Raw genomic sequence first — 17,103 nt, 5'->3', positions numbered from 1 at the left:
TATACACATATATATATACACACCTCACTGCTTCGTTTCCGATGACAGTTAAACTGCCAGGTTATCCTAAGGCTTCCAACTTTTTGCTGAGGCACAATGCCTGCAGCTTCATCTTTTCCAAACACGAGGTTTATACTCACAAGCACCCTCCCAGTAGCAAGTAGATCAGAGTTGCACATAAGCACATACACTTTAAACTCTGCATACACACAAATAATTTTGAGAGGTTACTATTAGTTTTTGTAGAAGAAATCTAAGCAGAAAATGGGTGGCCATTAAGTATTTTGTAGGCTTAGTAATTTATGCTCTATGGATCCACAATCCTGATTCAAGTATGAGCATTATTTTTACCTTGAACACCTCTTTCTTGAGCGTATCTGTATTTACATGCTGCACCAGTGTTTTGTAACGTTCAGGCACTGTTTGCTGCTCGGTGCATACCAGAACTAGTACTTACAGCTCAAACTGAGCTTCTACAAAGTTCATGACTATACTGGATGACGGCTCCTCATTCAGATGTGAAACTTTCATGTATTCAGGAGAGTAGCTGATTTTAGTGACAATTCTTTTTACTTTGTACCACACAGTTACCACAGCAAAGACTGAACTTTAGTTTACCTTATAACGTACGCTCAAAAGAACTGTTTACGAATTCCAAACGACTAACTGCACAAACAGATTTGCCTGCAAAACCACCAAAACTGGTGATTGTGTACAAATGAAGGCAATGCACCAAGAATACAAGGTTGAGTTTCTACAGCTGAAATAGTATTTTTACTTAATTTATTTAACTAGAAAAAAAAAATAAAAAGGAAACCTAAAATGTGGTTTTACACAGTAACACTTCAGAATAAAACTCTTACTTTAAAAATACTTCTTGCAGGGCACTGGAAGTCATCCCTGCCAACAAACGTTAGCTTTTCACTATTGCTCATGTAAGTTAAGAATGCATTAAGAATGCTGAAAGCATTCCATTTTTTTCCATTACAAATGTATTTTTGTATGTGTTTAGTATATTTCAATTCATACTAGTTATCACTAGTCAGATTAAAGAATAAGTAATATTAAAATGTGTATTTTAATAATGATTATTCATGATTGTATTTATCACTCTCAACTGTTAATTACCAAATATATTTGCTGGATGTAAGCCTTTTGTATTTCAATAAAATATAATAAAACTATTACTTGAAAATTTCACAGGGAATTGAATTGGTATTTAATCTCACATTAAAACACATCACATTATCTTAAAACTGATGTAAAGCTACAGTTGGAGATGAAAGCCATAACGGAAGTGAAACAAAATTATATCTCCTAGATATCAAAGTCTGAATTATTTCAGTCTTCTTAAATTAAAAAAATACTGCTCTGATTTGGCCCTTAAGACAGGAAAGTTTGAGAATACTTTGAAAAAATCCAAAAAAACAACTACAAAAACCCAACAAACAAACACAAAAGCAACACATCTCCACCCCAAACAAAGCTTTTCCTGCAGCATACAAACTCGAAGCATCCTAAGCGGTTTCACTAGTCACCGATCGTCATGATCTAAAACGGAAAAGGTGCAAACGGTACACAGCATAGCAAACGATAAATAGGTTGGAAGTGATAGCAATAAAGGTTAAAAAAATAGTAATAAAAGTAAAAAGATACTTGTTTCAACAAATACTGAGAAATGGGGTGTGACACTTAAAGATAACAAAATCAGAATTTTTTAGTATCAGAATGTTATTTTAGAGGAACGCTTACCTTAGAAAGTGAAGACAAAATCTTTACTAGAGTAGCTTTAAGCACCATAAACACCTGATAGAAAAGCAGCTGGCAGTTCCAGCACAGAAATCCTTTTATCCTTCTCGTAATTTAATTTACCCTTTCTTACTACGCTTTCAATCTTTAAAGACAAAATGGTAAGAGATACAACTGAGATTTCAACATGGAATGTATTTATTTTTTATAATTTTCAGTACAGTATTAGGAGGTCATTTAAATACTTTAAATAAAGATTTTGGAGAAAAACCCAAAGGATTCAACTAGGTAAAGAAAAACAATCTTATCAGTGGATGAAAGACAAGCATTTAATGACCTCGTGATCTTCGAAGTAGCATTCTCTAGAAAATTCATATTCCTGGGTCACCTTGTCAGAAATGTAGCCATGCACGGTGATTCTCTTCTGCTCTTCTGTTTTCTGGAGTGTTTCATGCAGAAGATCTCAACTATAATGGACAGGTTCACTGAGAGGCAGGAAGAATTTTCTTTTAAAAATCAAACACACAGAACCAAGCCAACATGTTTACCTCATCATTTTGCTTTAAAAACAAAATCAAATTTTTCTCTATAACCGTAGATCAGAAGGGCATTAGGTAATACTACAATCCTACAGATCAACCCCCCCTCCTCCCCTTATTTCCTCTCCAAATCAACCAACAGTATAATTATCCAACACAGTAGATGGAACAAAGGAAACAATCGGTAAGCAGCTAAATATTGCCTGACATAAAAAAAACCCCACTAACTGAAACAAACTGAAAATTAATTTTGTCGCACAAAAAGATCAGTAGAACTAAAAGCAGATGCTGCTTTCAGTGCAGAGAAAAAAGGAAAAAGAAAAAAAAAAAAAAGGCTTGCTACTGTGCAAACTAGAATACCCTGATTTTTGGAATGCATCTTCTGCTTGCCTCAGGCATACTGCTGGAGCAATGCAGAGAGGTGGGAACATCTCATCTGAGAACATCCAGCCATCAGTTCCTCCTCCACTATGTCAGAGTCAATTTTATTTTCCTGCTAGCTCATATTTGTTAGTCATTTAGTTAACAAGAATTCCCATACACCCCATTCTGAAAAATAAATTTTCTTTCTGATGCCAGTCAAGGAAATCCTGGCATAATCAAAGGAACAGACTGGAAAAATTCAGTTAACAATTTTATTTATTTTAAGTTCCCCACAAGTATGTTTACACATACATATACTAAAATATTTAAGCATATATATGTGTATACACTTACACACACACTTAAGTATTGAGGTTCTTTGCTTACCATGTTCAGTCTCATAAGATCTGTTTTATATATATATATATATATATAAACTGAGACTGAATGTGTTAAATCAAGAAGCTAAATCCAGATAGTAATAAATAGAGCGTAGGGCATCTCACCCCTACCACTTCAGTCAGTTTTCTTCCTTGTATCGCATGAATGATCATAGCTTCTTGCAGTGCTAAGTTTCTGGAGACTGGAAGTTCTGAAACTTTGGTTCCAAGCCAGTAACACTTTAAACCAGTAATCTAAATTTCATAAGCAGCACCTTTAAACTCATGCAACACTGTACAGGTTTGTACACAACTTGCTAGCCAGCAGTCTCATGCGCTGCTCCTTTCACCTTCCAGCCAAGAATTACTGCTTCAGTGAAGAATTTGGGTAAAATGAAAACATTTTCTCATCTGCAATCACACGACCAAAAAGTAGAGTGGGTACGCAGCAGAAGTTGAGATTCCCTGACGCAGCGGATTCATACAGAGTTAATGTATTACTCAAGTATCTCCACGTGTTACAGTAAGGAGTGCATCTGTAATAACAAGCAGACAGTGGCATGCAAGCACAAGCTAAGGTCAGCAAGGATATATGCATCAGGAGGTTTCTCTGTGCCACAGAACTGTACCTCTTGAAAGTTATTAATTAGGTATATTTATGCATTTAAAAACTAAAGTTTCCAAGAGGTTTCACACCGAGTAAACAGTGAGGAATTTATTTTATAGTGTAAACAAACTTCGCCAATTCATAAAACAAGACTTCTTTTTAAATCAGGTTGAATGAGTAATTGAATATCAAGCTACTTGTATTTTGAATGCCTGTCAGAGAGATAATAAATAATCAAGTTTAATTTGTTGAAATAATGGCCAGCACGGTGAAACAATATTCACATCAGTGAACCAAATGCATCTTAAAACTGTATGAAATTAATAACTCCCACCCACAAAAACTCCCAAAACAAACTGCTTAATAAGGGGACTGTTACAAGCTATGAAACTTGACAGAGAAGATTAAAATAAAGCTCAGTGTCCAAATCCTATGATATTCTAGTATACTAAAAATTGTAGCTATTTCATCAGCACGTAGATGCATTATGTTACTGGACCAAATTTTTATACAATCTAACAAAAGGTACAGACCTTGTGCATCTCGTTACAATTAAAATAAACAGGATGTCTGAGGCTCAGGCCTCAATATTCAGTTAAGTTATACTGCTACCAAAAAGCTGAACATATTTCCCTTATGCTATCCTTAATCTTATATGCCTCCAGATACAAGTCTTGGATAATTTTGCATAATATATTGAAATTACACTACCTGGATAAACAAACTGTCCAAGAATTCCTAACGGAAATTTAGTCAGAAAAATAAAAGTCTAAAGGAAACTTGTACTTAGAGAAAAGACAAAGAAACTAAGAGAGAAGTGTTATAAGCCCTAATAAGCAGTACATTCTTTGAGTACCTCTAATATTACACAATATTGACATATATGAATGTGCTTCTCAGAATGTACAAAAACCATTTCTCTTCAACCAAGACAGAGAATGCATTAAATATGAATTTATGGGTCTCAAGTTTAGGAGGATTTCCCATCAGTTTCTGAAAAAGTCAGTAAATACAGACACTAACCAGTTTTCAAATCAGGACATAAAATGTCTCAGATTATATAAAAGTATACTCCAACTTCTCTGGAACAGAAGTCAAAGCTAAGGCCTCACAATTCCAGTTATTAGAAACAGCATATCCTCTTTACTAGGCCACCACTTGAAGCCAACTATTCAGTGTTTTAAAGAGGGGATTTTATAACGAGGTGGTTGCAATGCAGTTCTTTGTAATATGTACCCAAGTACAGACAGATTGCTTAAAAGTGTTAGGAGTTATAACAGAAACTGTTACAGAAAATGCAGCATATAAACAAAATGCAACAAACTACACTGACTGAAGTTTCTTCAAGGTCCTCATACCTAGTAAAGTTCACTACACAAATTAAACATCATAAAGTACAAATTAACAAACCACATGATTAATAAAATCTGTTCACTTTATATTAAACATCTCTAATATGATTATAGAATGTTTACGTCCTCTGTTGCACAGAGGAACTCTTCCCTTTGTATCATGGGCAAGGGTTCTCATCTTGAACACTACTGGGCAAAATGACCATTCATTTCAACAGGTTCTGCAGCATAGCCGTAGCATATGTAGGACGAGCTTGTCTGCTTTCAATTGCATTTTGAAGATACTGGATACCTCCACAGCGCTCCCAAATTTCTTCAAACTGTCTCGGCAAAATTTCAGCACCTCGCTTTCGAGTTAAGCCAGTCTCTTCAAGATTAAGCTCACACATATCCATATCATCCTTACCTGAAATGGTGGAAAAAGAAAAATCTTCATAAAGCTTTTACATTATTCAAAGGTCCCATTAACAAAGATTAGATCTTTGTTAATTAGATTGTCTCTCTCAAGCTCTGGTTTGTTAATAGACTTCAGAGCTTATGGGGAAATCAGTCCTCAGAGACAGAGAGAAAGAGAGAGAGAGAGAAATTTATTCTTTTTTGCCCCCACACAGTACAGAAAAGCAGTATCAGAATAAACTAGTATCAGATTCTGCAACCAACAAAATTGTGCTTAAAAAACGAGCAAACGAACAAAGGAAAGAAGCCGAAATGATCAGCTTCTTGATATATTCTCCTGAAAACCACTACAAGATGACAACCACGTTTGTTTTACACATACTTTCGGTTTTACACAGTTTTAGAGTGAACTGCTGTTATTCAATTTGTTTAAATGGAGCAAAGTGACTAAGAACTCGAGACTTTTGATCAAGTAGCCAGTATTCTCACTCTGTCCGCCTCCCATGCTAAACAAACAGTGTTCACCAAATGGGACTGACACAGTGAATCCAATGAAATGATGAATGTAGCTCACTTGCTGTATTTTAATCTTATTTTTAATAGGTGATCCATTGAATGTGGTATTTATGACAACAATGCTACTTTTAGCTATGGGCTTTGACACTGAACAGGCAACAGCTGGTATAAGAAATTCTATTAAAAATAATTAGCAGAAAGCAAAGGAACTTTTGCTCACTCTGAAGCTAAACAAATTGGTTATGGCCTTTTCCTCAGTCTCCACGTTAAATACAAAAACTCAAAACATAGAACTCTAAACAGCATTTCTCCAGCGTTTTCTCCCCCTTTCATGATCCTCCAGAAAAGAAGGATACATTTCATTACCAGGTAAATCTCTACCTAATCCATTGCCACATTTAGTTTTTATTTAAATGTTTAAGATTAAAAAGCTATTCTTGCATACTAGGCAGCATAAATATGGTAAAAGCATCAGTTTGCTATCAGCACCATACTATAGAAAGACAACCTATCATATGTGCAAATTGTTTTGATACAAACTGCTGTAATTTTTCAAAGCTAACTAAAAACCAAGACAATGATGAGTAGAACTTTGCAGATAAATCATGTTTTACCTTCACGCTGCCTCCAGTTCAGTGAACGCTCTGAGGACACTTAATAATAAAACCCATTTACATTTGGATTGCCACTCTGTCTACGATTTCCCAGATTAAAGTACATGTACAAGTAAAACACGTGACCAATTACATCTCCAAATGATACTCTGTAACACTTGGCCACCATCAACAGCAGTCCCAAATCCTCAAATTCTGCCCAGACAAGAACTGCTGATGAAAAAAAGAGGATACAAGTTGGGAAACTTGTATCATCAGCCTCTTTTTCTAAAGTTATCAACTTTGAACCTTTTCAGCATTTGAATTTTGCTTTCAATACCAACCCGCTACAAGGAGAATGGGTGCCTTGTCAGGATGAAGTTCCATTTGTCGAGCAATCCATGGCCCATCAAAATGTGCATACCACCAACCCTTCTTCTTGTTCTGGGGATCTTTGTATTGGTCCGCAGGACGGATGAAGGGAATGCGGAAGTAACGCTGCTGTCTGTTTATTTCAATCTCTTGTTGTCTGGTTGGTAGCTGGGTTGTCGGGTTCTGTTGAGCTATCATGCAAAAACCAAAAAACCCAAAAAACAAGCAAACAAAAAAAACAGAAAAGAAGAAAGCCGTATTATAACTTGCTTGATTAATCAGCAAAGTAAAAAAAAAAAAAAACAACAAACCAAAAAACCCACCCCACCCCTGCCCCAAAACAACAAACCAAACAAAACCCCAAACAAATAAAGACCCCAAAACCCAAACCCAACCCCCCAAAACCTGACAGAATCTCTCTGAACACAAGGTCATCTGATGTCTCATTAAACCTAAAAAGCACTCCCTTCTCGTATAATGTGCATTCTTTTAATCACTACAGCTACAACACTGGTGAGGAAAGGCTCATGTTAACTATTGCATCTGTAATGTTGCTCTATAGCTTGCTCAACGGCATCAGGTACATTTAGACAAAACAAAGTGAGTAAAATAACACATTCTGCTCTAAATCAATATTTAAGGTAAAACTTCCCATCTAAAATTTCTTACCAACCAGAAACATTAATTAGTAACAGCTCTAGTTCAGTCCATCTCTTTGTAAAACAAGATTACAGCGCAAGGAAGCGTTTTCAGTTACAAAAATATAAAGCACCACTTGAAGATTTTTGACAGTTAACACAGAAGGGTGTGTAATACTGTTAGAAATGACTAATTTGTTAATAGAGATGTTGACAACAATTACTGCTTATTACAAAGCTGCCACCAAACATAACTTTCTGCCTAGATTTCGGCGTACTAAACTCCAGCATTAGAACTACTCTCTGGCTGCTTTCTTTTTTTAAGGAAATTGTTTATTTCAGACCATTAAGATAAACAGACCAAAGTTCTAGAGGAGACAAGAGTTATACAAAGTCTTTTAAAGCTTCATATATATTTGGTAAACAATTGCCATGGGCATTTTTGGACTCCCTCAGAGTTCCACACATTTCAGACTTCAGAGAGAAACTTTCTTCACAATAAAAGCAAATACTCTCTATGTTAACTCATCAACTGATCGACCTTCTTAATGTTATGTATACACTATCATAATCAGTTTTAAATAGTAAATGCTCTTACAAGCAAGATCCTTTCCTTTAATAACTGCCTCCTGCAAAAGTTTATTAGTGATCTTGTTTTAGTGGTTTACAATACCACTGTTACAAATACCCTGTTTAAGAAATTCTGAATGTGAATCTATGCCATCTCTACAAAAGAAAATCAGTATTAACAGTTCCATGTTTCAGCTTAAAGGGAATAATTAAAAATGAATTCCTTTTGTCCATTGTCTGATAAGCAGCAAAGCTAATTTTTGAGCTAAAATTTAATAAAATGAAGAATGACAATCACCTCTAATAACATGTTTTTACAGTTATGAACAAGACTAATAGACTAGCAACTGCACCTTGACATTTCTTCCACTTAGATTCAAACAAAAATAGTTTTTCTAAATGCAAAGAGCAGAACCTTAAAAAAAGTATGTACTATACAAATCATACCCCCCAATTTTTTTGCATGTCTACATAAGCCAAGAGAAGAAAAACAAAACAGATTTTAATAGGTGAACGCTGCTTTTATACATCAACTCTGATAAAGCATGTATTTTACCAGGAGACATAGTTTACAGTTTATAAGAAATTAATTCTATTTTCTGCACATTGTCTGAACATCTATCACAGCAGATCAGTGCTTTAGTATTGTCAAACACTTTTTGCACTGCAATGGTAATTGCTAAGGCTTATTTCTACCCCTAAATGCATACCTAAATCCAAGAGGAAATCTAGAGGACAGGAATGCTAAGCAGCCAATATAGCCTCTACTTTTCAGTGGTATGGAATTGTAGTTCTTTATTCAAAAGAAACCACCACCTGAATGTTAGTTTGTGTGCTAGGAAAATAGCTGTTATATTGTTGATTCCAGAGTTTTGCTACAACAAAAAGCCATATGCAAACAGTAAAAAATCTTGGAACGAGCATGGCATTTCATGGTGGGGAGGGGCAGGGAAGAGGAAAAAAAGAGAGAAAAAAAACAAAACAAGGAGACTATACCTTCAAATAACCTACATAAAAAGGTTATTTCAATTTCCCTTCCCATGACTGTTCAAATGGCTAGGATCTCATGAAGATAAGCAGTAAAGTACATTTGTAAATACCAGAGTAACATGTAATTACCATCAGTTCAATAACATAGCCAAATTGTACAATAGACTTTTTTTGAACAATTAAATTCTATATACATGTGTAGCAAAACACTGGATTAATTAATGTTAGTATAGAGCTCTCAAGTGTTCCTATTCTTCAAAGTTAGCTTAAATAACCGTCTCCCCACTTACGTGAGTTGCTCAAAAATGGTGCAAAATCTGTGAACAAATATTACATGTTGAACAAAACATAAAAGTGCTGATCCTTTATAACTTACAGTTTCATTACCTCAAAATTTTTCACCCATCAGTGAAAAGACAGAAAGAAAAAACTACATCATTTGAAGCACACATCCATGACACCTGAAAGACTTTTAGCTTAAACATCTAAGAAATCAGAGTTCCTTCTTAATACCTTCTCAGATCATTACAATACAGAGATGTGAAATGCCCCTGTAGTATAATTATTTGCAATAGGAAAAATTACTTCTGACATTAAGAAAAGTCTTGAAAGGTCACTATCAGTGACTTTCTTCTGAACTGCAATGTTCTAACTTTTCTTCAGAAATATGAAGCCATATTTCAAGGAATGTAAAAAAATGCAACGAAAAACATTGAAAAGAATGCTGTAAATATCTAACTAAATGTGATGAGATCTTGAATATTCCAAGCTTTATTTGCAATAATCCAAACATTTTATGCTCTTTGCTACTTCCCATCAGCAATACTGTGCATACATTTTTATTTTACCTATTTAGCTCCAGAGAGAACTTGTGAGCTCAAATTCAAAGCAACTTACCACTTTGCAGAAGTGCTTCAAATGCCTTTTCCTGCTGTTTCAGTCATAAGCTTTCTTAAGCACTTAAAACCACATTACTAGGCACGGCCACAAGGACCCATTCTTTGATAACATCTTTTCCAGGGATCCAGATTTCACCTGCCATGTATCTGTACCAAAATTCCCTGAAAAGCTCAAATTCTCAGGTAATGCTCAAGCAAGCAAAAGTTCCAATCTTTTCAAAATATTTACCTTAAATCAATATAAAAATACTCTTTAAAAAACCAAGAATTTCCTTCAACCTAGTGAAACCAAAATTCATTCTAGAAATGTTTTCTTTAGAATATTGTCACCAAAATTATTATAAACACAAAATTATCTCTCCTCACCATAGTCTGTGACTGATTTGGGAGCACGCTGTTCTGTTTCTGCATTGCGTTTCTTATTCTTGGATTTCCAAGCATGATATACCTTTAGCCTTCTGTGAAACTCTTCTCTGCAAGCCGCCAACAGTTCAATATCTGTCTCAAAAATGAGGAAGGGAGTGATAAGTGGAAAAATCAGAATAATTATTTACTAAATGCTTTTCTATACTTATAGCTAAATAATTTTAGATCATGTTGTAACACTAATATGTTTTAATATAGTATAATAATTATATTTATTATATTTATTATATTATACCCTCACTCTCTGCAGCAACAGGACCTCTATTTTATGGCCCAGAAAAGTCCCTTGGAGTGCTATATATCCTTTTCTCCTTTAGAGTAATGGCAGTCCCCAAAGTAGCTGCTCCACTGTGAGATCTGGAGCAGTGAAATGCTACAAATAAAATTTTCACTTCACTAAATTTGCCTGTTGACATTATCACAAGCCAAGCAGTAGAGAAACAGATAAAATTTCACTGCTGAACTTTATTTCTGCAACTGAAAAAAAGAAAATCGGCAATTTGATTGCTCAGACCTAGGTTCTTTCTCCAGTTTATTAAATATATTTTAATTTTGCTGAATTTCATTATATCAAGAGACTGAATGATCGCAAGGCTTTTTCATTAGTCACGGAAGAAAATCCAGACTGGCTTCACTAGGGATGAACACACACTAGCACCATAGCACCATGTATTACTGCACCACCTATTCAGCTGAAAATATCACTCCAGTCTTGCATACATAAAAACAATACAGATACTGTTAGAATTTGGAGCTAACTTTGGGTTTTAAATACAAATAGAGAGAATGGGTTCATTTCCAATTTCTACTCCCAGGGAGAAATTCTGAGTGATCTTAAATCAGAAATTAACCAACTGCTTTCAATCAGAAGCAGGAAGAAACAGTAATATTTAATAAAGGAATAATTCTTATCTGTTTTGATCTTCATAACACTGGAGGAAAAGTAATTAATGTCCCAACTGTGAGCTTCCCAAATGAAGTTACACATTTTGAAAACTGAAGAATAATCTGAACATCTAAGACAGAAAATATTTTTTGCTGTCCTTTACATGATATATTTGCTTTTTTGTGATTTGATGACAGCAAGAAGTGGCAGCAAAAAATTTCTTAGAACACATAAATTCTAGGTAAAGCATAATAACTATTATTCCCTTTGTGGAAATACGTAAAACTGAGACAATTTAATTAAGAGATTATAAGATGTAGTTTATGGCCCAAGCAGTTTAACATCATAAAAGTATAATCAGTAAAGGAGATAACAAAGGAAATTCTGTTTCCTCAATATGGAAATAGCTTAGTTTGCTGTTCTCTTCAGGGTAATACAACTTTTAAAAATTAATTTGACATTCATTCAAACCTGAATAAATTAATGAGCAAGTTTTTATCTTTGTCATAGGAAGAAAGTAACACCTTTCATACTACAACTTGACTTCTTTCTCAAATCAGGAAAAAACCCACCACTTACCACAGGATGTATTGATTGTATCACGAAGCTCTGCATATTTCCACTTACTGAGATCATGCTTCTTAGTACCAGCAGCAGCTTTCGTGGCTTGAACTGAAGGACCCCTACAGTTATTAAAAAAATATATATGTATTTTTTCAAGTATGAGACAGGAATTTTTAAAACAGGAAGAACAGATCCCACGATCAACACTGCAGCATGCTTATTACAATGAAAATTAGCAGCAGAGGGACTGAATTCAAGGACAAAGTACCATTTTCAAGATGTTCAAATGATTAAGGGAAAGTGAAGGCATCTTTTACATCCAAAATAATATAATCATCTGATTGCTTCCCTAGAGATTAAAAGGAATTGTCATTAATAGCTAGCGCTTATGTGTGAAAAGACGCATATTCTATTTATGTGTACCTCACCCCACATGATTTAGTACTAGTCAAGATACAGAATACAGACAACAAAGAGTGGCCATATACATTTTAGTTCCATTTGAAAAATAAGACAAAAAACTATTTCTGAAGTAGACAAGGAGAAGGAAGAAAAGGCGTTTCCTCTGCTGTTTAAAACTGGATCAGGACAAAATCCTTGTTCCAAGACCAGAGAAAATATTCCATGTCTTTGACAAAAGTCTAATTTGAGACAAGAAATCAAATTAGTTCTACATTAATTGTATAGCAGCTGTCTGAGAACAGCAATGTTTATTCAGGGCTGGGGGGAATCATCAAGAGATACCATGGAAAAAAAGACCACTTTCAGAAGAAAGGCTGACCAGTATAAAAAGACTCATCCAGAAACAGTGTTTTTCAGAGGCAAGAGGTATTTGTCATGTAGGTAGTAGGCAACAAAGTCAACGGCAAATGCAACTGAGAAATTATTACTAAAAATCCATCATCTTTAACAGCATGTATAAGGTTATCCATGTAACAAACAAACAAACATTACATGCATACATCTAAAGATAAACCTGAAAAAAAAAAATTCTTTTTTTTTTTTTTTTTGTGTTAAAAATGGTATGGATAAGAAGTGTAAGAACTTTCCCTTAGGAACGGCAAACTTCCCATGGATTATTTGGATATAAACTAAGTTTAAAACACTCCAACATTCAGTGACAATCAGAATACGTTTTAAACACCAAGGAATTCAAGAACAGACACGTGATTTTATCAAATCTCTGCTAATGTCCATGACTAAGAACATGAGGCAAACTGAATTATCTTTCAGGATCTGAGAGGATTTGTTCAGAAGAAACTAGATCTTTAACATGGTAGCAAAATACTTGATGCAATCAAGTATTCAAAAATTCACAAGAAAGAAAAACAGAAGAAACCAGGCCTTTTCATTTAAAGTCTGTTTGTGCAGCAATACTTTTGTGGGACTGTTGCATTATTACAGTATTTATAAACTGGTGAATATTATTTTAAAGTTTATTTTTCCATAAAGGTCTCATGCAGTACTATGAAGTTTTATGTTGTTTATTTTCCCTTTTTAGTTAATAGGTTATAAATATATTTTCTATGAAAAATTTCTCTATGGAGATATAGCAATTTTGAATGCAGAGATAACAAATGCATTTTAAGTTTCCTAGAATAAAACAATCTGTTTCACCAAATGTTCTCCTTAAGAGCAACTGAACCATCTCTTCAAATGTAATTAAAACTACAGAATTAAGCATCAGCTTGATTATGCCTACTCATACTACTAATCTGAGTTAACACACAGCTTCCAGTTATGGTATGTGAGAAGTCTGACATAAAAAACTACCTCTTTGACTTTTAATCAGTACATAGCTGAGGGACAGGAACTTTTCCTCACCCTTAGTACTACTCCTATCTGTAAAACAAATCATTAGGCAGACTGCCTCCTTCAAAATATATATATTAATATTTTGTCATCATTGGCATACCTGTAGGACATTACAGAATTGCTGCTAAATGTAATTTCCGCTGCCTGGTGTCTAACCTTCTTGAACCTAATTTGACAAATCCCAAGGATTTTCCTTATTTAGCAACACTACCCACCACTCTAAGAGTTTGCTACATAATTTAGAGCACCAGAACTAGGCTGTAAGATCTCTGGTTAAACTAGTAATCTTTAAGAATGCTAATCCAATTGAATGGCTTAGTCTTTCCATTACAGTACTACTCTGCAGATCACTCTTTTGTTTTCTACATGACTTTAAGCATAACAGTCTGGCATTAAGAAGACCATCATACTTGCCAATCAGTCTTCACCACTCAATCTGACAAAGTTATGTATCATAAACAGTATTTCCAGACTAAAAAAGTCAGTCTCAAGTCAAAAGTTTAGAGTATATGACAAGTGAAAAAAATTTAGTTAAACAAGCATGCAGTAAGAAGTATTACATTTTGAACTCAACCAAAACACAGAGCCTCTGATTTTCCCCCAAAATTTTTTGATTTTTTTGCACATTAAGAATTGGCCATTGTCATTGGAAATACGTCAATATATGCAATATAATCTAGCCATCTAAATTCACATGCTAGCTTAATTACACACAACATTGTTTATTCCTATTCTTAAAATACCACTGCAAGAAACAAATTAACAGCTGCATTCACAATTATCAATGCTACAGCTAGAAAACCCATCAATCATGTGAGACTGATCATCTTCAGACTATATATACACAGCGTAGTAGCTTGTTTAACGACAGATTCACTTTTAAAAACTCTAAACAATTGTGCTTCTTATGTAAGCTTCAGAAAATGAATGCAAAAATGTTATTTCTGTCCTCAAGTTGCACAAAACACTTTCTAATTACTCACTGATATGGAGAACATTATAACAATTTCTCTCAACAGAGAATTAGTGTTCTATCACAAACTACTATGAGACTGTTCGAGAAGAATTGTCTTCAGATCTAAACCTGCATTCTCCTTTCCTCTTGCATTGTGCATAAAATCTTGCAATAGCATTCAAGACATCTCAGAAGGGATTTTGTTTAGATGTCTTCAGAGGGGTTTTAATATGCTTTTAACATGGTAATTTTCAAACCTGCTTTTATTTGAAGGGAATTATGACTAGAATTTTTTTTATTAAAAGCACTAACAGTTACATTAACATTAAATAACTTCACAAACTCTGTTGAATCTGTAGAAATACTCCTTTGAAAGCTGTGGAGCCTCGTTTTCTATTATCATTATAAGAAAGGTGAAAAGAGAAGAGAACTGGAGGAACATTATCAAAATTACACAAAAAGCCAGGGTACATGAACTATTCTTTTTTTAAATAGATATATAATCAATTAAAATAGCAGAAAAATAATTGCTGAAAAGGTGTTGATAAAGGAAATTTATCTGAAAGAAATAATTTACTTATCTGCTTAGCACTTAAAAAAACCCCAGATTGCATTATTTTTCATTCCATAATAATTCAACCCATTTCATGTGTGATTTCTTTTTATATAATGATTGATTCATTTGGTGTTGCCTTCTCACCTACCTAGACAATATTTCTGACATTTCTGTGGCCATTTGTTCCCTATAAGAAAATGGATAAATAAGCATAAACCAAACATATTAATATAAAACCAGCCTTTATAACTGTGAAAATCTCTTGCCAACCAAACTGAAGTGCACACAAAAAAAAGAGCTACTTATTTAAAATAACTTCCATTCTAATATATATATATATATACACACACACAGTCCTGATTCTGTAGAGAGCAATAAATCACATGGGACAGTGAAAAATGGATAGTATGTGAAAAAGTTTACACTAATTACATAATCATCTTTAAATAGATATTATTAGGTATATTAGATTAACTTGTTTATTAGACATAAGCAAAGTAGCGGATATAAGGTATTTCAAACTGATTTAAAGTTTACAGATGCACGATAATAAAGACTGTTACAGAGTATTAGTAAATAAGAGGACAATATCAATTTCCTTTCAATTAATTAGTGTTGCTTGTTTTTCTATTAGAGCATTCAAATGGAAAAAAATGCCATACGCAGTCATTTGCAGCTTTGTTCCATTGGCTCTGCAAATAGAAGATAATTATGTTAGATAGACTTCTTCCTAGTTACCTTTCTAATAATCTGAAGTGGGAAAAGATGGGTCATAGTATTTCATGCTCTCTCATGTCTTATTTACTATCTTATGATTATATAGACCTTTTTTCTTCACCTCTCTCATTCAATCATGAATGTTAAATTATTTTTAAAAAGTTAGATTAAGATAATCTGGAAAAAATGTACAAGTGAAAACTTCCCACACACTTTCTCCCCCCCCACCCCTTTCAAAATCAAAGATTTTGAGACATGCTACTGATATATTTTATGCCTGGATAAGCATATCATGAGAAATAACAGCAATCCTCATGTAGCTACTCTGGGAATAGGACAGATAGCTTCTTCATGCAAGTTGTGAAAAGACATCGAGTCTAACTGCCATAACGAAGACCCACATGTACACACATGTAGCACTGAATATGCTACAAATTAGAACTTACTCGGACTGTTCCAACACAACACACAGAACAAATATACTCACACCACCTTCACTGAGGCTAGCTTATTTTGGTGCTATATGTTACACCACGTTTCCATAAGCCACAAATTAAAAATATTGCATAGTTGAAAACAGATACCTATTATTTAACTAATTCTTTACTTAAGTGTTAACCACTTCTGTTAATTTACCCCTAGGTGCAGTAAATCCCTTGTTACACATGCTTTCAAATTGTGGATGAGTAATAAAATTGGATGAAGCTAGGACAGGTCCTGCATATTCAGCACAGAATAAGCACAAATAAAAATGCTGGATCTACTGCCAGAACAAACAACTTTTCTTCTTTGACAGGAGCCAAAGAATGTATTTTTCAAAGAAACTACTAATACTTATGAACCTTTAAATATCTATGAAAACTAATGGTGAATGCAGCAAGGTATTCAGGAGAAAAGAAAGTTGAGGCTACTCATTTTCAAACATGACAAAGCACAAGTATCACGTTCCTTAAAAAAAGAGCAAAATACAAGAGTTCCTTCAAAGTGGCACATAAAAATCACCTTGTTCTTACTATTTTCACTGCACAAGTAGTACAGCACAATGGAAAATATCCTTTTATTCATGCCAATATGTAAGCATGAAACGATTTTTTACAAAATTGTGTGAAAACACTGTAGAATCAGTATACTGCATGAATTCAGCATGGAGTGATACATGCTTTATCCTACTACAGCAAAATTTAACAGAAAAGGCAAATGTACATATATAAAAGTCACAG

At 34.1% G+C, this 17,103-nt stretch overlaps 1 protein-coding gene across 5 annotated transcripts in view; it reads right to left on the bottom strand.

Moving 5' to 3' along the window:
• Positions 1 to 1,929: 1,929 nt before the first annotated feature.
• The window catches only part of MYO6 (myosin VI), a 107,154-nt gene continuing 91,980 nt past the window's right edge, over positions 1,930 to 17,103 (bottom strand). For 2 of the 5 annotated variants that reach the window (XM_069804700.1, XM_069804699.1), the window contains exons 29-35: positions 15,829 to 15,858; positions 15,315 to 15,353; positions 11,856 to 11,959; positions 10,331 to 10,462; positions 9,356 to 9,382; positions 6,840 to 7,058; positions 1,930 to 5,396 (exon numbers count right to left, since the gene is read on the bottom strand). In XM_069804700.1, the coding sequence (XP_069660801.1) occupies positions 5,197 to 5,396; positions 6,840 to 7,058; positions 9,356 to 9,382; positions 10,331 to 10,462; positions 11,856 to 11,959; positions 15,315 to 15,353; positions 15,829 to 15,858 (751 nt within the window). In that variant the 3' untranslated portion in view covers positions 1,930 to 5,196. The remainder of the gene's footprint in view (positions 5,397 to 6,839; positions 7,059 to 9,355; positions 9,383 to 10,330; positions 10,463 to 11,855; positions 11,960 to 15,314; positions 15,354 to 15,828; positions 15,859 to 17,103) is intronic. The other 3 variants (XM_069804701.1, XM_069804702.1, XM_069804704.1) reach the window with 3 other exon arrangements.

The sequence above is a fragment of the Haliaeetus albicilla genome, chromosome 17 (assembly GCF_947461875.1).
Source record: "Haliaeetus albicilla chromosome 17, bHalAlb1.1, whole genome shotgun sequence".
NCBI classification, from domain to species: Eukaryota; Metazoa; Chordata; class Aves; order Accipitriformes; family Accipitridae; genus Haliaeetus; species Haliaeetus albicilla.
Note: the sequence above shows the minus strand (reverse complement) of the source record. Positions and strands in the feature narration are given on the sequence as shown.